At 41.4% G+C, this 24,005-nt stretch overlaps 1 protein-coding gene across 3 annotated transcripts in view; it reads right to left on the reverse strand.

Annotated features, from left to right (window-relative positions):
* Positions 1–23,554, reverse strand: part of cdk17 (cyclin-dependent kinase 17) — a 39,998-nt gene extending 16,444 nt beyond the window's left edge. For 2 of the 3 annotated variants that reach the window (XM_044343051.1, XM_044343049.1), the window contains exons 1-2: positions 23,276–23,554; positions 3,600–3,744 (exon numbers count right to left, since the gene is read on the reverse strand). In XM_044343051.1, coding sequence (XP_044198986.1) covers positions 3,600–3,726 — 127 coding nt within the window. In that variant the 5' untranslated portion in view covers positions 3,727–3,744; positions 23,276–23,554. Of the gene's footprint in view, positions 1–3,599; positions 3,745–5,088; positions 5,296–23,275 lie in introns of those variants that run through there. The other variant, XM_044343050.1, reaches the window with a different exon arrangement.
* Positions 23,555–24,005: the final 451 nt, after the last annotated feature.

The raw sequence follows: 24,005 nt of genomic DNA on the forward strand, positions 1-24,005 counted from the left end.
TGACGGGTAATAAGCCTTTCTGCCACATGCCAACTTCACTTTAAACTCTGAGCTGACAGACATCGCTGTGTTCACACATGTCAACCCAACATATGAACTTTATGCTGCCTTCAGGTGCCTGTCAGCCTTATCGGAACTAGAAGCCAATCACGCTTGAATCGTACAAAGGAGGTGAATACTGTATATCAGGGTTAGTTGGGATTTTCATTACATTTCTGGACGGAGTACAGAAACCCTGCCAGCAACTGAAAAGCACAAAATAATAAAGAATTTCTTATTGAGTTTGAAAGTTCATTCATAGTTTGCAGATTTCCTTTCACGATTATTTTCAAGACAGGATGACTCTGACCTTTGACCTCTGTTACTACTGACTGCTTCTAGTGTTAGCTAATCTGGGAACTAAAGTTTATTCTACTTCTTCTTTCGGCTGTTCTCGTTAGGGGTTGCCACAGCAGTTTCCATCTCTTCCTGTCCTCTGCGTCTTCTTCTGTCTCACCAACCACCTGCTTGTTTTCCCTCACCATATCCATAAACCTTCTCTTTGGCCTTCCTCTCATCCTCTTGCCTAGCAGCTCCATCTTCACCATCCTTCTCCCAATATAACCATCATCTCTCCTCCACACATGTCCAAACTGTCTCAATCTCGCCTCCAAACCGTCCAACGTGAGCTGTCCCTCTAATATATTCATTCCTAATCCTGTCCATCCTCGTCACTACCGATGAAAATCTTAGCACCTTCAACTCTACCACCTCCAGTTCCACCTCCTGTCTTTTCGTCAGCGCCACCGCCTCCTAGCCATCCAACATCACTGGTCTCACTATCGTCTTGTAAACCTTCCCTTTCACTCTTGCTGGTACTCTTCTGTTGCAGATCACTCCCGACACTCTTCTCCTCCCTGCATGCACTCTCTTCTTCACCTCTCTTCCCGTTACTTTGAACAGTTCACCCCAAGTATTTAATCTCATGCACCTTTGCCACCTCTATTCCTTGCATCCTCACACACATGTATTCCGTCTTGCTCCTAATGACTTTCATTCCTCTTCTCTCCAGTGCATACCTCCACCTCTCCAGGTTCTCCTCAACCTGCTCCCGACTCTCACTATAGATCACAATGTCATCTGCAAACATCATAGTCCCACAGACTCCTGCCTGATCTCGTCCGTCAACCTGTCCATCACCATTGCAAACCAGAAAGGAGTCGATCCTTGATGTAATCTCACCTCCACCTTGAACACATCCTGCACTGCTCTTACACTCTTACATCAGTGCAGGTAGTCTTGCTTTTAATTTGACAAGTTTACATTATTAATTTCTAATTGACATTGTGGGTGTATGTGATGTGCTGTTGTGTGTAGCTTTGTATTTTGTATGGTGTGTTCTGTGTGTTTTTTTTGCTTTGTAATGTTTGTTGTTGTGCTGTTGTATGTTTTGACTGTGGGGGACTACAGATGCAAATTAGCTTCGAGCTAACTCCGGTGTAGTGCATCTTTAATGTTGCACAAAGTGCACATTGTCCCAATCAATAAATCAAATCTACAATCTACTTCTGCCACTCCTGACTTCCTCATACAATATCATACCTCCTCTCTCAGCACCCTGTCATATGCCTTCTCTAGATCCGCAAAAACACAATGCAACTCCTTTTGACCTTCCCTATACTTCCCCATCAACGTTCTCAAAGCAAACATTGTATCTCTAGTGCTCTTTACTGGTGTGAAATCATACTGCTGCTCAGTAATCATCTCTCAACCTAGCTTCCACTACTTTTTCCCATAACTTCATGCTGTGGCTGATCAACCACAGCTCTGCACATCACCCTTATATCCTTGAAAATGGGTACCAGTACACTTCTTCTCCACTCCTCAGACATCCTCTCACTTTTCAAGATTGTGTTAAACAATCTAGTTTAGTACTCCACCGCCATCTCTCCTAAACATCTCCATGCCTCTGCTGGTACGTTATCTGGACCAACCGCATTTCCACTCTTCATCTGCCCTCACTTGCTCCTTGCTAATCCTCCACACTTCCTGATTCACTATCCCCACATCATCTAACTTTATCTCTCTCTTATTTTCTTCATTCATCAGCTCCTCAAAGTACTCCTTCCACCTTCTCAACACACTCTCCTTACTAGTCGGCACCTTTCCGTTTCTATCCTGCATCACCCTAACCTGCTGCACATCCTTCCCAGCTCAGTCCCTCTGTCTGTCCCTCTCTGAAGTCCACACAACAGTCCTCCTTCTTCAGCTTCCACCAGCCGATCCTTGGCTCTGCCTTCATTCTCTTCCTCTTCTTGGTCTCCATCCTACAAACCACCATCTGACGACACCTAGCAATGTTCTCCCCTGCTACCACCTATATCCAAGCCAGTATGGAAATCCGATTTATGATCTGCATGTTTGATTTGGCATAGGTTTCACACCAGACGCCCTTCCTGACGCAATCCTCCTCATTCATCCAGGGCTTGGAACCGGCACTAAGAACGTGCTGGCTCGTGCATCCCCAGTGGCCGAGGTTGAAGTTTATTCTACAGCTGTATTTATTATGAGTCACTCTGAATAGAGAACGTCAGTCAAATGATTGAAACGTTGTGTAAAAGATGGATGTGTGCGTCCATTTATTCTGGCAGCTGTCAATCACAAGTGCCAGCCAATCACTTTCATGTGTCTATCAAACCGACGGCTCATAGGAGACGCGCTGTACTGTGGTGCCAAAACTGGCAGAGTGTTATATAACAAAGAGAAGTCAAGGAGAGGGTATTTGCCTATATACTACCTGTGTGTGTGCTCGAGTAGCTCCTCTGCTCTTACTCCAGTTACATAATTTTATAGAGAGCTACTCAGTGGAAGTTCTTTACAGCTGGTACTGACACACACACACACACACACACACATACTGTGTTCTTACTCTCCATCAACTTCAGTGCTTCATAATTTAAATACCCCTGAGAGCTACTGAGATACTGAAAGCTCTTTATGTGTGTGTAGTTTTATATGCCTGCTGATGGATGTGTACAGGAAGATATTAAATCAGATGCTTGATGTTTCCTGTCCTAGTGGAACTGTTCCAGCGATGCTCTACAAACATTTTAAAACTGTTTTACAGTGTTACACAGATTTTTTAAATTATTTTTTAGAATAAATTGTAGCTTTTATAAGAGATTTTTCACATATTTTAAACCGTTTTGTTTTTTTTCCATTAATTGGAACTCTCTTACACAGGATTTCTGACAGATGTCGACCAGATTTTTAAAATTTATTGCAGTTTTTATAAAGGATTTTTTAAACAGATTTTTAAATGGAATTGTAGTTTTTTTAAGGGATTTTTCTACAGATTTTAAACAGATGTTTTATCAACTGTATATATCAGCAGATTGCTACAAAATGATGTTAATCACTGGAGCTCAGAAAATCCTCCAGTAATAGAAAATGAGGAGAAGAGTGAAGAGCTGGTTATACACCAGAGTCCCTTAGTAAAAAAAAAAATTTTTTAAAAATTCGATTTCATAGATTTTTTTATCTCATATATTTACAGATTTTTTTGTGAAGAACAATAAAATAATGAATCCTGATCTTTTCAGACTGATACAGATACTGACCATTGTCCTTGGTGCCGCCGTCCTCGATAGTCATCTGCTCGGCCAGTTCGGACAGAGACTCATCGATGGTCTGACTTGAGCGGAGTGTTAACGACAGACGCTTCTTAATCCTCTTCATCTTTTCCATGGCAGGGCAGTGCACGGCCTGCAGGACACACACAAACACACAGAGGTCAACAATGATTCACCACAAAAATTCAAGCTCACACAACATTCAGAGTGGGGGCTGAGGGTACCTGAGCACCTGCCCCTTTGCCCCTTGATGTCTAAGGCTTTTTTTTTGGTTTTTGGTATTTTTGTGAAGGCCTGCTCATGGCCCTTATCAAGAAGAACATTTAACAATTAATAATAGGGTTGTGCAATATGACAATATATATCATTTCATATTCTGCTCTACTGTTTGCTTCGTTGTGTCGCAAATCAGACTCTTCACAGCAATACTTTTTGTCATTTGGACTGAGGTTGGACCGACAGTCATCGACCACTGAGCCTTAAAAACATTGTGTTTTAAAAATTCACAACGGACTACAAATGGAAACCAGAATGTTTCTGGTACCAAAATCATGTCCCGTTGTCTACAGATTCTGCATTCATATGCAGATATCCGTTTATAGAGATTAAAGGGAAACTTTGGGATTTTTTAACCTGGACCCTATTTTCCCATCACTTTGTGTCTAAGTGGCTGATGGGGATAACAGTGTCTGACAACATTATGGAAAGGACCATACAGAGAAATAACATGTTGGTTTTTTTTCACTTGATCCGGTCTGTTTGTTATTGTGTCTAAACAAGTCTCACTAGAGAAGAAGTCTTGTTCTGAAATCTCGCAAGAGTTGAGTTGTTGTCTAAATCAGCTGAATATTCAGCCATAGAGTTGGAGAGAGGAGTGCTGGGAGGAGTTTTTTGTGTCGGAGTACAGAAAGCATATCTTAGTATTATTAAAATGACAAAAGCTTTACTCTTGTGAGAGTTACAATAGAGAACAATCTTACAATATTCAATAAAGAGCGAATCATAGTCCCCCTCTGATTTCATCAGGCAGGGGACTATGATTTACTATGATGATTAGTTGTAAAATTCCATGTTTCATTCTATTTGAATATGTATTGCTGTACTTCAACAGGTTATGCTGTAAATTATGTTGTGTTTGGTGTTTTAACATCTTGTTGCCCCTTTTTAACTTTGAACACCTGCCCCTCTAAAGGTCTCCACTTGGCCCTGGTGTGTGTGTGTGTGTGTGTGTGTGTGTGTGTGTGTGTGTGTGTGTGTGAGCAGCGTGGGAGATTCCAAAGGCCCCCGTACAGTCCCAAATATCTCAACTCATGAATAACGTAAAGCTGCTTTTAATCCGATATTCAGTCACTCTGCAAATGCTTGAACAGCACATGAATAAACCATGAACGACGCATGAATAAAGGATGAATATCACAGACTTGAATACAGCTGTTTCACTCACACACTCACATTGAAACAGAGAGAGATTAATGACCTCTAACTGAAGGAGTCACATCAGTCAGCAGATACACACACTCGCTCGCTCACGTCTACGAGCACATGCTAGTGTTGTTCCAGACGAGTGTGTTTGTGTTGAAGCAGCAAGTCGTCCAGGTCACAGGAAACACCTTGCTCAAGCTCCCTAATGCCAGTCCCTGCTCATTGTGTTGCTGTGTTAACGCCCCGCGCGAGTGTAATGTATGTGTGTGTGTGTGTGTGTGTGAGAGGAAGGGGCACGCTGGGTGAGCGGAGGAAATGCAGTGAGGAAGCAGCAGCAGGAATGCCCCGCCCGTCCCGCCCCGACCCTTGGCGGAAAGCGAGCTGACCCCTGCCGTCACCGTTGCTTTCTTTCTCTCTTCCTCCTTCTCTCTTTCAGTTTCTCTCTCTCTGCCTCTCTGTCTCTCAAGGTCATTAGCTCCCCTCGTACTCATGAGACACCATCTGCCTATCTGCTAACACACGCCCCTCCGGCGATTTGTCATTCATGACGCCGGCGCGGCGAGAATCACTTCATCAATCAGTGTCGGGGCATGCGACCGCAATCTCACACTAACACACTATCACAACCTGTCCGTCTCATTCTGTTCAACGGAAACTACAAACGCTTTACTTACAGCTGTGTGTGTGTGTGTGTGTGTATGAGAGGTGACATGACCTGAATTTCCTCTCAGCTGGCTGCAGTTGGTCTAATTAAAGCCCGACAGGCTACCGAAGATGAATTTATTAATTAAAAGATTTCATTTCATGAATATTAATTATACTGTTTGCCATATTGTCAACTGCTGTTTCCGCAGCCAATAACGAACCGTCAAGCTCGTCTAGACACGTCTGCAGCTCCATGACAACACATCAGCACACTCCATCTGCTAAATAAGACCCTATGATGTTGAGGTTGAAAGCTCCGGTACAAGTGAGCGGTGTAAGTGGACCTTGAGTTGAGAGTGAATTGTCAACAGAGCTGCTTTTCACAATGTTGCTTTTCTACTAATATTTAAGTTGAGCTGGTGACTGATTAAACTTTCTGTCACAGAACACACATTTATAACAAAATATTGATATAAAATGATGAAATTAAATCCAAAAGTTCTTCATATTGAGAAACAGAATGATGGAAATGTCTGTTTTTGGCTCTTCCAGTGAATTTAAATATCTGAAAAATAATCCAAAACTGACAAAAAATGGTCCTAAAATACAACCAGAGATGTTAAAGGTTTGGTTCAGAGTTCTATCTTGCAACACAGACACAACTGCTATATGTATTCTGAAAGTTATCTCCATTCTGGCTGCAATATCCCTGTAAGGCAAACTATTAGAAATGGCAGACAAAATCTTCATTCCTCCTTCCAAACTATAATCAGATCCTATTCTCTAAAGATCCCTTCCAGACTTGAAATCATGAGTACAAACAGACAATCTGCATTAGCGAAGAGGAACAACTGACACGAGCTCACTGCAAAGACATATCTGCATAAAAACACCACTAACTCCTCAAAAAAAAAGCAGAAATCATGACTAAATGTGTTATCGACTTATTTCAAAATCTTAGTATTTTTCCAAACACTTGTCACTCTCCCCGCTTCATAAAGTGTGTGTGCGCTGCGCCGTCCAGTAACCTGTGTGTGATTAGCCCACTTTTGAAGGGGAAGTGTGTCATGCTGGCTCTGGTGGCTGTATCGGCATGCAGATCTGATGACGCCACACACGCATGTGCACACACACACACACACACGCACACGCACACACATAGAGCTATCAGACAAGTAATAGGAAAAAAAAGGAGAATAAAGGCAGCTCATAAAAATCAAAACACATATATAAAAACCACTGAATTGGAGAAACACTCTCACACAAACACATTCGCTCACACACACACACACACACACACACACACACACACACACATACACACACACACATACACTGTCTGTAAGATAAGCACCCTTTGTCTCCCTTACAGAGGAGTGTAACAGAGCTGGGTTTTATCTCTGCAGCAATCCAAAACAAAGAGACTCATGTGATGTGTGTGTGTGTGTGCGTGTATTGAGCATCTGGCACACATGAATGATGTGTGTGTGTGTGTGTGTGTGTGTGTGTGTGTGTGTGTGTGTGTGTGTGGGGAATTCAACATGAAAAGCGCGAGCAATCTGCCAACGACTGAGAGACACAGAGAGGGAACTGAGCCCCGCCGCTCGCTTTTTCATCATCAGCATCTCAAGAAATTCTCTTACACACACACATTTTGACCCACATTCCCAACAACCCCCACTCCATCACTCCTCTGCGCCCTCCTGGATGCCTCCCAAGTGCATTGTGGGTAGTCTGGAGGAGGAGACTTCAAAGGGCAAAACCCATGGGGAGAGACAACGGACGACGAGGCCTAATTACTGAGCTAATGATTACACACGCAGCCACCTTCCTACCTCCGTCCCTCGTCTTCCTTCCTCTCTCTTTCCCCTCTTCTTCTACTTTTTTTTTTTTTTTTTTTTCACTCTCCTTTTCCCACTCCAATATCAGAATGAGGTAATGAAATGGAAAATGTGGCTTTATGTTCGATCTCGGAGATGTGGGTGAAAGTGTGAATGCGAAGAGGAGGAGGAACAGTGGGAGGAGGAAGAAGGAGAGGAAGAAGAAGAAGAAGAAGAACAGGGAGAGAAGAAACGGGAGAGAGAAAGTGAGTTTATTTCAGTGAACGGAGCCATAATGGAGTCTTTGTGTTTGGTTAAGAGCCATGAAATCACCCGAGTGACTGCAGGCATGTACAGTACCGCTGAAAGAGAGCGAGGGAGTCGGGGGGGGGGGGGGGGGGGGGGGCGATCTGGTTGCAGGAGCTAGATTTAGTGTTTGAGGTGGATTCAAAGCATTCACTTTTTGCAGGTGACCAATGGAGTGTGATTGTTCCCTGAATCCAAACTTCTAAAAACTGATCATCAAGCTGTGAGCCTGAAATTCAGCCTCATGTGAAGTGCCGAGTACTGAACCTCAATATGTTCTGAGTACAGACCACAATGTGTCTGCAGCATCAACTATGGAAATGTTTTACATATTGAAAGTTGCAACTAGCGATTATTTTTCTCTACTGATTAATCTGATGATTAGTTGATTAGTCGTTTGGTCTATAAAATGTCCAAAAAAATGGCGATAGATGTGGATCACAGTTTCCCAAAACCTAGTGTGACGTCCTCAAACGTCTTCTTTTGTCCCGACTGACAGGTTCCCAAATATATTAGAGACAAAAACCAGAAACTATTCACATTTAAGAAGGTGGAATCGAGTAGAAAGTATTCAAAATGATTAATTGATTGATTTTCTGTTGATCAACTGATTAATCGTTGTTGCTCTAAAAGTTTGTACCAAATGCTTTGTTTGTATCCTTGTAAGAGACGTCTGGTCGGAGACGATGCATGACTTCTAGTGTTTTTTATTGAATTTTGTCACCACACATGTTTATTCCTAAATGTAAAAGGTCATCAGCTGTCTGTTGCTGAAGTCCAGCTCTGACTGAATACTGGTTGTCTAAATTCAACTGTGTGTATTTCCCCAAATATGACACAGATATGAAATGTGCATTGTCTGAGTTAAACCGCTTTGTACAGGAAGCAGAATCTGGCGTTACAATTTGGTGTCATATTAAAAATAAATCATAAGAAAAAAAATGATAAAAACTGTATTTAAAGAGACAGTTCAAACTTTTTAAAAAAAAATATTTCCCTGCACAGGATCCTTACTCTCAGCTACTATATCAGCACTAATGCGACCATCAATAAGTGATTCACACTGAAACAAGCAGAACCTTGAATCCTTGAAGAGACAGAGAGTTCAGAGTGAACAGTTGCTGGCGCTGCTGTCTTCTCAAAGGAAAAAAAAAAAAAAAAACAGCAGTAAGTGTTTTTAATAACACCGTTCAAAATAAACCCACTCATATATCACAACCACTTAAAAAAACGGATAGATGGAACCATCACTTTCTTTTTGGAGAGCGGATATGAGAGAGCTCGAAGGGAAAATGATCTCACTTGTCAAAGAAATCTATTCATTAACTTTTATTTGTGTCTCGTTCTTCTTGTTCTTTTTGCTTACTGAGTCATATTTCCCTCTGAGTTTATGTGTCTGATCAGTTAAAAGACACCAGATATTTTTTTGGACCTGGTCTTGTTTTTCTCCTTTTCGACAAGATGTATTGCTTGTGTTCAAAATGTAGTATTTATTATAATATATATCTGCAACACCTACACACACTCTTTTTTTTTGCAATTGCAACATTAACACCTCTAATAAAGTGGGAGTTTCTGATCCCTAAATACTTGTTTGTTGCTTTAGACTTGTTTATATTATAGAGTTGCTCATGTTACTAATTTCAGCTCACTGCTTACCAACTCTGAGGCTTCATCTCCACCTGTGTGACACTGTAACAAGAAGGAGATGTGAGTTTTCCACAGGCTCATGTATCTTCTACCTGGAGTCATAAATCTAACACCTGACAGAAAACAATGGTTGCCAATACAGTGATGTCAGCAGTCTGAAGTATGAAAAATCACCAATAACAGCACAGTCAGCCAGAGAGAGAGAGAGAGAGAGAGAGAGAGAGAGAGAGAGAGAGAGAGAGAGAGAGAGAGAGAGAGAGAGAGAGAGCAGTACCTGCTGTAGTTTATGCTTGACTTTACATTTGTGAAACAAGTGAAAGATGCTGTAGAACAACAAAAAGCTGCGACGATTAGTTGATTAATCAGTTAGTTGATCAACAGAAAATTAATCGGTAACTATTTTAATAATCGATTCATCGTTTTTTTTAAAAGGAAAAATACCCAAAATCTGCTGGTTGCAGCTTGTGAAATGTGTCATCATGTGTCATCTAGACCTATAATAGTAAACAGATGATCTTTGGATTTTGGACGGTTGATCAGACAAAACATGACGTTTGAAGACATCACCTTGGGCTTTAAGAAATAATAACATGTTTCACTCTATTCTGATATTTTATTATTATTGGAGGAGATAATCAGCAGATTAATTGATATGAAAATAATTGTTAGTTGCAGCCCTACACTCTTCCACTTCAATATGACCTGAACGCAGCATGTAAACAAGACATATTGTGAACAATGCCAACAGTGATGTGTTATTAAAACCGAAATATGACAGCTGTTCAACCACAGCTCTTTAAAGATATGTCTAACTGAAGCACTCTCAATAATGTGAAATTATAAAAGCCTAAATGACTGAATTTGAAAGTTAGAAGACTGGTTATATCCTGTTTTTCTAATTGTCAAAAAAATCCCATGAAAAGACCAAAACCAGTAATGAATTGATCTCACTAGTAAGTATTGTTTGTGGAGGGAAAAACCAATTTCTCGCTGTGACAACAAAGACTACCAACCAGCCAAAGCCTGATTTACCACAGCTTGTTCCTCTGTGCCATAGACCTCCATTGTTGTCCAAAAACAATTAAAACCACATCAGTGAGTCACACTGTCGCACCGGCTGACATGTTCCTGTGTAAATACTAACTAGTGCACCAAATGCCTATCAATCTGTGGTTGAAACTAGTCCCTACCAAAAAGGAATATTTACCCCTCTTCCAGTCACGCACTACAGTGCCCAGCTGTTTCGGGAAATAAATGAGCCTTTCTTTAAAAAATGAAACTAAATATTTGTGACGCTGTTTCTTTGAAAGATTGACACTTCCTCGGGAAAGAACTGGCTTGAGTCTGAGACACACAGACTACAGACTGGGTAGGGAAGTCAGAAAGTACAGGCTATGGCATTGTTGTTTCTGGACTTTCTGTGGGATTTGTTGACGATAAGAAAATGTAGAATAATACCAGCCTTATCTTTTAAATCATCATGAAGGCCACAACCATCTACAGTCATCCCCCCGCCCTTTGGCAGCGGATAACGTTAGCTTGATTTTGTCACAGTTCCAAACCTCGTCTGACTCTTCGGCTCAGCTCCACACTAGACAACCTGCTCATCATCACTACCTTATAACAAATAACTTTCACAACACTTCTTCTTTGCAAACTGTGTCCTGTAAACGTGGCTCACTCTCTACTCGTGGCCCACACACGCACACCACAGAACGGAGACGGCAGCTTTTGTCTGAAACAGTGACAAACGTGAGAATCAAAGCATTTTTACATGAAACGCTAATGTGCGGCTGAAAAAAAAAGCTCGAAGGTGAAACGTGAACTCGCACAGGTGCTCACTTTTTGATTTCTCCTTATTTGCCAACGTCTCTTCGTAGGACCGGAGGGGAACATAAAGTCTGCGCTGCCTCGGGCCCGCTTACATCACTCCTATCATAGAGATCACAGCAGCACACACACACACACACACACCCAAACACCAGGGAGTTTCCCCTCTTATTGCCAGTATACATTATCCTACATGATGTACACCGCTACAAAGACTTCAAAGACAAGGAGCAGTGAAAGGGTGTCCCCTCCCTGAAGCCTACAGGCTGGATGAATCCCTGCATCTGATATCTTTGACAAGCACAACTGTGAAACCTGCTTAAATAAACAATTTCTGGACAATTTCACAATGACTGTACTGTAGCGTCCGCTGACTCTTTGCATTTTAGCGCTCTAGATGCTTTTCCCAGCTCCAAACACGGATGGAGATTGACATTTTTCCAGCGGATAAAGATAATACGCAGGAATATTTTCCGCGTTGATGTCCCGTGAATATCTAGATTGTGTGTTTTGGAGGCTGTCACACACTCAATGAGAAAATATTATCAAAAATGATTTGACATGGAAAACCAACATATTCTGAATACTAACCCAAAAATATCTTCAGTCTCACTGCTAAACTATTAGCGCTGTCATCTGCCCTTCAAAACAGTTGAACCCTACCGAGTACAGTCACAAGCGTGTGTTTGTGCGGCTATGAGAACACACACACACACACACACACACACACACAAACAGAGTATCAGTGCTGCTGCCCGGTGCAGTGGGCGCTTTCCACTGAAAGACCCTTTGTTTGTTTGAGAGAAAACTAAAAAGGAGCTTCAGCATGACTGACCCGGAGGGATGAGCTGAAATAACCCTGTATGTGTGTGTCTGTAATCGCACAAAAGGCTGCAATGTTAATATTAATAGGAAATTACCGATGACCATAAGTGGAAAAATGTCTTGGGGGGGGGGGGGGGGGGTAATAAAAAAAGATGGAATAAGAGAAGAGGAACAAGGGAAGACAGTTTCATGAGTTTTCACATGAGAGATTTAAAGAGAAGTGAGACTAAAGTGCTTACTGATTACTTAAAAAGAGTATCATAGACACCAGAGTCATCCTTTTGTCCACTTGTGTCATTAAACACTTCATTATGTTGAGTGACTGTAAGCTACCAGCAGGACTGAAAGTGAAAAAAAAGAACTGCAATCTGTTATACTATGCTGTTTAATATGTCAGTATTCTATAGGAATCAGTGCTAAAACATACACTACATCTGCTAGAAAGAAAGACTTCAGTCATGGTGCTTTGTCAGGAAACAGCAGATTAGAACCTTCAGGTTGGGAGCGAGTAACTGCAAGGTCCAGATATTATAGCCATTATAAAAAATAAAAATATTTGAATTAAAGATCCCCTCCAGACATGTTTTAAGACATATAAAAATACTCTGCTCTAATTTGTGTCAGATATCCTCATAAAAGTGCAATTACTTCCTTAAAAATCCTTAAAATTACATCCACCCCTCCCTCATTAAAATGTTTGTGCACTGGAGGCTTCAAGTTTCTACATCACACTTGTGTAAGTTGCATATTGAACCACAATTGGCTCCAAAATTGTTGTGATGTCACAAATCATGCTCATAGGTACACACCTTAAACTGTGATTTTAGGAAATTTAGAGAAACTTCCACTTTCAATGGATAAATATGAAAACAGTCTTCTAGTGTTAAACTCTGCACACTCATCATTCTGCACAGTGAAGCTCAGACATCCCACTGTAGGAGCGAGAAGAAAAAGTGGATTTTTGACAGGAGGGAGACTTTAAGTAGCAGAAACTATTTCCTGTTTTTAGAAGAACTGACAGTAGTGGGTGTTTTGGAGACTGTACAGCTAAAAAAAAAAAAATCACTGCACAGAGAATGAACACACGGTCGCTCACATGAAAGTGTTCATTAGCGAAACGTCTTCTCGAATTTTGTTTACGCTGAAATCACTCGACGTTCCGAAACATTACATGCTAAACTGTTATCGTGTGAGACAAACAATCAATCAAGGAGAGACGTAAACAAAAACATGATGCGGGAATAGAGAGAAAAACAATGTGGAGGAGAGGAGAAAGGACACGGATCTTTAATGGGAGAGATGGAAGGAATGAAGATAAAGATGGAGGAGAGGAAGGGCGAGCTGGAGGGAAGATGTTATTTTTAGGTATGAAGGCTGCAGTGTCTCCCAGCTGAATACACACACATACACACACACGCACACACACACACACACGAACAGATGTAAACACAGCACGTGGTGAACCATTACCCCGTCGCTCTCTTGCCACATGACAAACACAAAGCCCACAGGCTGCAAAACATACAGGGAACTCAGCTGACACACACACACACACACACACACACACACACACACAGGTTTGACTGCACGCCCAGACACCCCAGTGTCATCTGTTTGCTGCGAGAGGAGGGTGAGGTTAAAAAAAAGCCAACACACTGTGTATGTATCGATGTGTGTGTGTGTGTGTGTGTTTGCATGAGGGGGGGGGGGGGGGGTTAGCTTGAGGTCAAGCCAAAGGCAATACGCTCTATCTTCCAATTACGAAACAGAGATCGTCTGCAGGATGGATGATCCTCTTATCAGTTGTTCACGACGGCATTGTAATCAATCCCACACACACACACACACACACACACACACTTGTTAGGAGCCGAGGCTCTCAGCAGCAGGTAGACTATAGTGCAAGCTAGGTTAGCTGTGCTTTGTATGCTTCTCTATGTATTTTGTGTGTGTGTGTGTGTGTGTGTGTGTGTGTTTGTGTTTGTGTGTCAATGCTCAAATGTTTGTTTTGTCCACAACAGTCAACAACCCAAAGATATTTCATTTACTATCATAAAAGACTGAAGAAACCAGAAAATATTCACATTTGAGAAGCTTGAAATGACTCAAAGCAACTAATCGATTTGTCAAAATAGTTGCCGATTAATTTAATAGTTGGCGACTGATTGATAAATCAAGTAATCGTTGGGACTCTAAAGATGTCAGTGTTGTGTTTACCACTTGCTGTGTTGCTTCCAAGTGGACAAAAAAAAAAAAGTTTCTGAAAATTACAACCTTGTGAAAAGTCTACTGGCCTCGCTTTATCAAAATGTTGTTTTTCCTTTACACTACAACAACAGGCAGATTCAGTGAGGAGCGTAAGTCCACATTTATTCAAGGTGATGTTACATGACTATCACTCATCAGCTACACGGTCGTCTGATCTAGTAGTCGAGTATTGTGTGATCAGGTTGCCAGGTTACGTGCTTTTTGACCAGCGTTCAGGTCGGTCAGCGCTGTTGTTCCCTTTTGCTTTTTAAACTATGTTGTTTGTGTATAAACAAGTGACTTGCGGTAATTAACTGTGTGCGTAGCTGCGTGGTGTTGTGTCTAACTGGTTTTGTGTATATATGGCGTTTTATTCAGGCTGACAGTGAGACATAAACACGTAAATACACACATTCTGCAGCTTATTCAAGCATATTGAAGACTTGGCCTTGAAAAAAATAACAATCCTTTTGTGGCAGTAAAAGTCATAGTGTATGTATTATAACCACTGATACATTGGTGTTATATTTATATATTTTGTAAGGAAAAAGATGACCTCCTGCTGTTAACCCTGTCTTTGTTTCTCCAGTCGCTGCTCCTGCACACGTATACAATGTCTCCCCGCGGAGTGTTTGTGAAATCAACACCCTCCTCTTGTCTGTCTCTTACATAACGCTCATCTGTCCCAGTGCATCCACACCAGACTAACAAGGGTTAATGAGAAGCTTCCGGTCTGTAGGACACGGACACGCAAACACACATACACATACACACACACACACACACACGCACACACAGCTGGATGAATATGATGTACAAGAATGTGTGTTTTCCTGTCTGGATGTTTGGTTGGTAAATCCAAACACACAGCTGGAGATGGCACATTCCAGTGGAGAGAGATGGGAAACTGTATAAGCTGAAGATGACACACACACACACACACACACACACACACACACACACACACACACACACACACACACACACACACGCACACACACACACACGCTATGCTACCAATTGAGTATATTATGCAAATGACGTTGTACTGAAATAGAAAGAGTGAAAGGAAAACAAAGGTCTCAGTATAAACTTTCACGCTTACTAAAAGAAGAACTTCATTAACATTGTGAAACTTTGCAACAAGAAACTATAAATATATCTTTAAGTCTCAGACATCCTCTTGTTTAAATAACTGAAATGTTTGCAGAATTTGCTGCAAAGCGTTGGATGTTTACTGAATATTTTTACATTTGTGTCTTGACTAAAAAAATCCCCTGAATGCAACATGTTCAGCTGAACAAATTTCAAAAGCTGCGTGGAAAAGCAAACAGTTGACAGTTGTGTTCATCTATACGCTAAACTGTCAACTGCAGCTTTAAAATCCTCGACAGTCACATGATAGCGACAGCGGCTACACACCCGACAACACACGAAACAAAACAAAGCTCAACCACACAGAGATTTCTAAGAACGACAGGTCGTCTTACACAAATAGATCAGAGCTTCACCCTCCTCCCTCCCTCTGTTATCACCTCTCCTCCTCTTCCTTTTTCTGTTTTATGGGTTTCCTTCATGCATCCTCTTTCTCAAACCCCACCATCTCCATTCACCCCCCCCCCCCCCTCCCCCTCCCTCCCTGAGGCCTTTGGGAACAGGTGTTGGGGGGTCCCTGAGGTGCCATTTTTGTGTGTATTTGTATGTGTGTGTGTGTGTGTGTGTGTGTGTGTGTGTGTGCTGCTCACATCATCCAATAGAGGCCTGGGCTTTTTCCTGTCTTTGTGCCGAGCCAGGTCCCGGCCCAGCGTTTCCCATAAGTTCATTACATCACACATAGAATATCTTTGTGTGGACTTCAGGTGTTTTAACTTAGTTAAAACAGACTGAGTTCATGTAAACAGAAAGAATTAAATGATCACTTCCAGCATGGTTTGTATGTCAATCACACACAATTTCTTTATTGCATATGGCTTGACATTTGTCAATATTTCCATAGAGATAGAAAAACATTTTTGGATATCTTACTATGAGAAATATAAACATGATTCTCTACAACACTCTATATCAATTTAACAAAAGAAGGGAAGTTTTCCGTACAGCAGCTGTCCTGCAAGAACTTTGCCTGAATAAAATAGTCCAAAACTGGCAAAAGTTTGATGTAAATGAGAATCTATATGATCAATGAATAAGTGGAAATGATAACAAATGTGATGCTAACTTTCAGTGTTGACAGTTTTCAATACTCTGTGCTACAGACACATTTCAGTCAGTACAAAAAGGTTTTGAGGTCTTATATCTAAACCAAGGAACGAATGGGTTCTACTCATTGCCTTTAAATACTGAAAAGAATAGCCCCACAATTTGGGAAATACATATAATACAAATATTCACTTTCCTGCTGAAAGTTAGAAGATTGAAACCATTCTTATGTCTGTGGGCTAAATATGAAGCTACAGCTAGCAGCCAGTTAGCTTAGCTTAGCACAAAGACTAAAAACAGAGAAAATGATGGTTGTAGCTCGCCCTAGTTAAAAGATTCCCCGAAACGTTACATGAAATCTTTTAGGGTGTCACCAACTATGGTTAGTTCACCTTGAATTCACATATATTGGTCTGTGGATGTGCTCTCTATCTCTATATCTTAAACACTTAAGGACTTTCTCTACTCCTCTTCATCTTCCCCTGCAGCCACCAATAAAGAAACATGATGGGACGAATTTTCCATTTCTCGCCTGACTGGAGCTCTGCAGCGTTCACGAGGAAGCACTGTTTGCTCTTTACTAGTTTTATCTAGTTTCTATCTTTGATGCCATCTGCTCACAGCTACGGTGCACTTTCCAGAGACGTCCCGTCAAGCGAACCCTCTCGTACTGAGTGGTTTTTCTGTTTTTGTCATATCAGACTGTCTGTTCTTAATCTGTTCAGTCACGGCAGCTATCACTGCTCATGCACAAGTGTTGCTTTAATCAGATTAGATCAGATTATTATGCTGTGAGCGTGTACGAACGTGCGTGGAGATACTGACCTCGAACTGATCTGACCTTTCAGATAATGATGAATGAGACGCTTACTGGTGCTAATACGGTGAAGAACTTCTGAAATATAAAACCAGAAGAGTCTGGTGGGGGGGGGGGGGGGGGACCTGTGATGACTACAACCACATCCTTAATAGAATTCATTAGAAACGGGTTCATTAAGAGGCGACAGGGCCCGGCTGTGTTTTTTTTTCTCTGGGTTGTCCAATTTTCCTGACTTTCCCGTGAACCCCACGATGCACTTTGCTGGCACTGATTGCAGATAACGCCTGTCTGTGAGGCAATGATTAACCCGCCGAGAAGAGAAGGGCATAATTAGAGATTCCTCGTCGAGATTAAAAAGGAAACATAGACTGGAATTTAAAGTTAGAGGAGACAGCGGGGTGAGAGACGCAGTTGGAAAAAGTACGTCTCGAAATCCAAGAGCTCGTAGGTTCCGTCCCAATGAGAGCCGAACAACGTCCTCTAAAAACTAGATCTGACTGTGAATTGAGCAGATTGAATTAAACTGCAGTTAGGGTAGTAATATTGTTATCATTACGTGAGACGGGTTGAAAAATGTTTTTAGAGAAGTGGGCAGATGGTGAGAGTTGTGTAGGACGAGATGTACTGAACAGCAGAGTGTCAACTACAGCTGACTCTCAGCACGAACACTGTGCCTTATTTGTATGTTGGTGTGTGTGTGTGTGTGTGTGTACATTCTTGTATTATGATCTTGTAATTAGAGCTGAAGCGATTACTCATCGTACAGAATATGTATTGGTATGTATTTATTTTCAAAGCAAAAAATGGCAAAAACTCTGAATAACTGAGTAAAAAATAAATTAAGATTATAGATTAGTGGAGAAAGAATGAAAATAATCGTTAGTTGCAGTCCTACTTGGATCATGAGAAACATTTTGAATTTGATATCTCAGGAGTGACAAACCTCTCAGGAATGTGAGGCCTATATTTCTTCAACCAGTGAGTTTAGGGGTTTTGGATTCAGTGACGGGTCATTTGGGTTCATTAGGTGATGTTAAGTGATCAGATCATCACTATGAGAAACACAAGATTTGAATTTTTAAAGATCTATATTTTTATTCTGGGGCTCTACTGGGATATTTTTTGCATGATTTGCAGTTAAAAAAACAACTCTTTATTGACCCCTCAGTTCAGCCTCTGTTTGAAACAGAAGGTTTCAGCTCCTGTCTCTTTAAGGCCCCGCTCTGTTCTGATTGGTCAGCACTGGCACGCTACAAAAACGATCAATATAAGTCAGATTTTGCTTCTCCCCCCCCATTCTTTACTCGAAATATAAACTACATAAAATGCATCCGATCCAAAACATGCAAGTGGACAACATGAACAACAGATGAGACAATCTGAACAACAAAGGCTACAGAACAGACGGTCATTTGAGGGCACTAGCGAACAATCTGGTGTCAGTTCGATGGGGAAGTTGAGGGAACTGGCTTCTGACTTTCAGGGAGCATTTTTATATATGTTGACCTCAAGTTTTGGAACTTTGAGCAAGTTTTAGACAGACATTCAACATGACAACAGAATATAAATGACAGAAAATCACAAAAAAGCATGAAATTCCTTCATCATGTGTAATTTCTTCTGGTGTTATTTTAGAACGGAAAAAACAAGGTCGAAAAATCTCGACTCATTCTGCACAGAGACACAAATAACAGACTTGCGAGTTGCTTTCTGTGGTCAGACCCTCACTAGTGTGTGTGTGTGTGTGATGAATATTTCAACTCACTTTATGAATGAGCTGCAAGCCAGTTTATTTTAATGTGACCTCTGTGTGTGTGAGTGTGTGTGTGTGAGTATAATCCCCTTCTGCTGCTGCTCTAACAATGCCACCGCTTAATCTCCAGATTATGAGCCAATCACACTCACCAAACTCAACCCTTCATACACACACACACATCTGGCAAAGCATGATGGGATTTAACCAGGCAATTGGACAAGGCGTGATGCCAAAACACACAGGAATAATGATAGACAGAGCGTGTGTGTGTGTGTGAGAGAACAAAGACAAGCTAACACACTGGGTCTGGGCGATGAAAAGATAGCGACAGACACTTCTTCAATAGCAATAAGAAAATTGTTCCATAGAACGTTTGATAGTTTCACTGAAATGCTTTAAATGCAAACCAGCATGAAAGCAGGTAACGAATACGCAAAGTTCAGTTGCACGAACAAACCTCAAGCGTGCTCCCTCCCTGACTCATAAACAGCCTGTCATATCCCTTGATAATGGAGCACGCCACGAGTGACAAGCAAACAGCCAATCATTTAAGAGGTGTGTTGTTCGGTTGCACCATCGACATGCGACACAACAACAGAAACAGCGTGGAGTGCAGACGGTGAAGAAACTGTTGATAAAAAAAGGATCAGCTGGTCAGTATGACTGGTTTTTAGTTGATCAATAATTATCAATATCGACTGAAATGAAACATTTTATCGTGATACATTTTTCAGTCCTATAACACACTCACCCGTTCTCTTTTCCACTGACACACACACACACACAAACAGACACACGCTGTCATCCTACAAGACCAAACATCCCTTCTAACACCCAAACACATTCATACACACACACACACACACAAGTAGGGTGACAGAAGTGTTTGATGCTATATGACCTACATTTTTCACTTTTTAGAGCTAGACAGAAGCTGTGTGTGTGTGTTTGCATGTGTGTGCGTGTGTGTGTGAAGCTCCTGCATATTAAAACAGCACTACAAACACACACAGAAAGAGAGAATGAACTCACAGCACTCCACATTCTTTGCATGGCTCACATAACTTTTCTTATGAGAGAGTGTGTGTGTGTGTGTGTGTATGTGTGTGTGTGTGTGTGTGTGTGTGTGTGTTCATGCTACTCCAAGCCCACACTAACTGTATTCATTCTGAAGCCCTTGAATTAGTCAGACCCCTAAAAAACCCAATAATTACTACTTCACCTACATGATGTCCACCCTGTGGCAGTGCACTGCTGAGAAGATGTTTCCCATCAGCCCCAGGGGCCGTCAGCACGTCCTCCTCTCAGATTTTGTTACGCTCTGTCGCTTTATATGTACGTTTATATGTTCGGTGCTTTCTCTGTTCTTCCTCAGGTGAAACCTTGTCAGGTGAAACAGAGCCGACGTTTTTCACCCACACAGCAGAAAACCAGAAAAAGATCTTCATGAGGCAAAAAAAAAATTCTGCACACACACACACACATGTACACACACACACACACACACACAGAAAAACATGGATGTAAATACACAAACACACACCAGAATACATGATCACAAATACACACAAATAAAACAGAGATCTAAAAAAAAAGAACATAAAAACACGACATACAGACTCACAAACGCACACAGACCGAATGATATAAAATGAAACACAATGAAAGATACATGAGTGCACACACACACACACACACATACACAAGAGCACACAAAAAGACAACCACCATGAGGTGTGAGAACATAGAAATGCACACACACACACACACACACATATGTACACCTCTCTGATCAATAAAACATTGCACAAGTCGGAGTTATATAAACGGGAGAGAGAGAGAAAGGGAGAGATGGCAAGCTGCTGGCCTGGTTGTCAATAGCAACAGTGTTTTAGAGGCTGATATTCAGCAGGTGCAGTCAGCTTTGCTGCAAAGCATGGTGGGATATCATGCTTTGTGCCACACATGATGGTATATCATCAGTCTGGATGCAGCTATATTTTATGCAGTTTAATACTTATAACGTTACGCTAGAACAAGCAGCGGTGTAGAGAACATTTCTATTGACAGAAAGCTGTTTGCCTCACAATACTGTAGTGTCATCAACTGCATTTCACAACAGGCGCTCCGGCGATTTAATATTGCACTTCCATAAAGTTGGAGGACTCACGAGACACTGATTTTTTTTAAAAAAAAAAAGCAGCAGAGGCCAACATTTCATCACATTTAGTCCCTAGTATCAGTTAGGTTCCAAAAAACGAGGGAGCCTACACTTCCCACAATGCAACTTGACAGCGGCTCTCTATTAGACTTTCCACTCCCCCAGTTTGAAACACAAGCTTTCTGTTGAACACTGGATAGTCACAAAATCAAGTCAAGATAACCCCTGATGACATCATCAGGGTTGTTCCCAGACTGTGGAAAGCTCCTCCGGAGCCACAGAGGACGTTACAGCGTGCTAACGGTTTTTACAGCCTGAGTCTGATGTGGAAAATGTGTGGAATGCCCCTTTAACAGGAAATGAAGAAATAGCTGAATTTGGACGGCAACCCAAACTGTCCATCTTTCTAACAAGTAAATACTTGTTTCAAACCAGTCACTGGACACCCGCTGGACTTCCATCACATGACGACGCTTTAACTGTTCAAACTGAAACCAATCACAAGTCTGAAAGTTTGTCTCTGCTGCGAGACACTTTGCTGGATGTATCCTCATCTATCAATCCCAGGAAAAATGGTGATAAAGAGTGAATGTGTGTATATGTTTGAGCTTCCATGTTCCTGCTCTATGCGACATAATGCAGAGACTGATCGATACGAGCGCTGCTATACGGCTCACAGACAGGGGGAAGGGGCTGTCAGGGTAATTACTTTGTCCTCTGGGGGTGTATCACTCTCAAAGCCAACAGCCTAGATCTGAATGTGGGTCAATACACACACACACACACATACACAAATGAGTGGCCAGTTGTTCCAGATGAAGGACAGTGGAAGTAAATCCAGGTCAGGAACAGGAAGTGGAAAAACATTTCTGTGTGTTACTTGGAGGTGATTTAGAGGCAGGATGCGCACCATTATCTCATTTATATTTATTCATTTGACACTTTTGTCCAAGCAACACACAAAAAAGTGATGTTTCCTACTTTATCCAAGTAGTAAACAACACTTTTTTTTCCAGAGAGAGATAGATAGAGAAGGATGGGAGGTGAGTAAGTGTACTCTTGGTCTTCAGAGCAGCTTAATGCAACTGGCAAATATCAAGAATCATTTAAAAGTCAAAGTTGTTTTCAGCCAATTAAATTGCCAAACACAAACATTTCAAACAAGGGCATTCCAACAGGCCAAAGGATGTCTCCATGCCGATGTGAGGAAATGTCTACTACAGCTGGTTCTTCCATTTCTCCCAGTATGACTTGAACACAGCACAAGCAGGACTTAAGGCACTTCCATCAGCAGTAAAGCAGATGTTCACAGATTGATATTATGAGTCATATTAGGAAAAGGAAACATCTACTGTTTTCGAAAGATACAACTACAGTCACTGTTTTCTGGAAGGCACAGATGCTTCATGTAATCATATATGCATAATTCCACTCTGAAAAATAACACTTGGCTGCTTTAAATCTGAGAGAAAATTCTCAATACATTGATAAAATGAAAATCAGTGCTTGCACACAAACATGACGGATGTGATGAATGTGAACAATATTGCTATAATAGTGATATGAGGTCTTACAGTATGTTTATGGTATTTTTGGTATTTTCTTATTTTTTCTATAATGTTTCTCTATAATGTACCATTGGTTTCCTGGCACTGAGGGGAAGCCAACTGGCTGCCAATACATACGTTATGTAAACAAACCAAAATATCTGCACCCCAAATAACAAAATAAGAGGTTTTATGTTTAAAGGAGCAAACACAACACTAATAATCTTGAAGGGTAAAACGTAAGGCAGTTGTAAAATATGACATAAAGCGAGAATCTGGCAGCATTATTCTTACAGTTGGCGTTTCCTCTGTGTTGTTATTTCCACACAGCACTGTTCAGCTCTCGTCCTTCGCGACCGCACAAAATGTAACGTCACGGAGTCCATTATCGGACAGGCGACGCGTTCCTCTACAACTGACATTAGCGCAAAATTACCTGAAAATGGTGAATTCCGTCGTTTCAAGCCGACTCTCCGGAGCTGCCAGGCCCGGATACCCTCCTCCGATTTATCCGCACACTGAAGTAGCCTTAAAAACACAGCTCCGTCTGTGTTTGGTTTCCGACAGAGAAAGAAATATCCACAGAAACACGCAGAGAGATGCGAAGGGTGTGTGAAGAAGGAGGGCAGCAGACCGAACCCCCAAAAATGTCGTTTGTGAGGCGGTGAAAGCAGTTTAAAGACGCTGGAGGAGGAGATCTGCTGTCGACACAGGAGACGGGAAGCCAATTTTTTTGCCTAGGATGGCGATGTTATGACCCGCCCTACTCTGTCTGTGATTGGCTAGTACTCGTTGCCTTCGTTTGGTTGGGTTGGTTAGGTTTAAACATGAGGAATGTGATTGGTTAGGATTAGGGTAAGAATATTAGGGTAAGCCAATCAAAGACAGAGTAGGGCGGGTCATGACTTCGCCATCCTAGGAAATCAAAATATGGCAGACGGGAGGGGTTGTTGCGTTCAAAATAAAAGCATTTGATCTCTATTACAACATCAAAAAATAAAAGCATGTGTTTCTACTGCTTCCGGTCACAGTATTTAAAATAAAAGCGATTAAAATAACTCATTTCATAATGTTTAACATTATAAAGACAGACACATACATACATCTGCCTACATACATTCTCAGAGTGCTTTTTTGTCATATTTAAACATATGACGTATGTTGTA

The sequence above is a fragment of the Thunnus albacares genome, chromosome 23 (assembly GCF_914725855.1).
Source record: "Thunnus albacares chromosome 23, fThuAlb1.1, whole genome shotgun sequence".
In the NCBI taxonomy this organism is placed as follows: Eukaryota; Metazoa; Chordata; class Actinopteri; order Scombriformes; family Scombridae; genus Thunnus; species Thunnus albacares.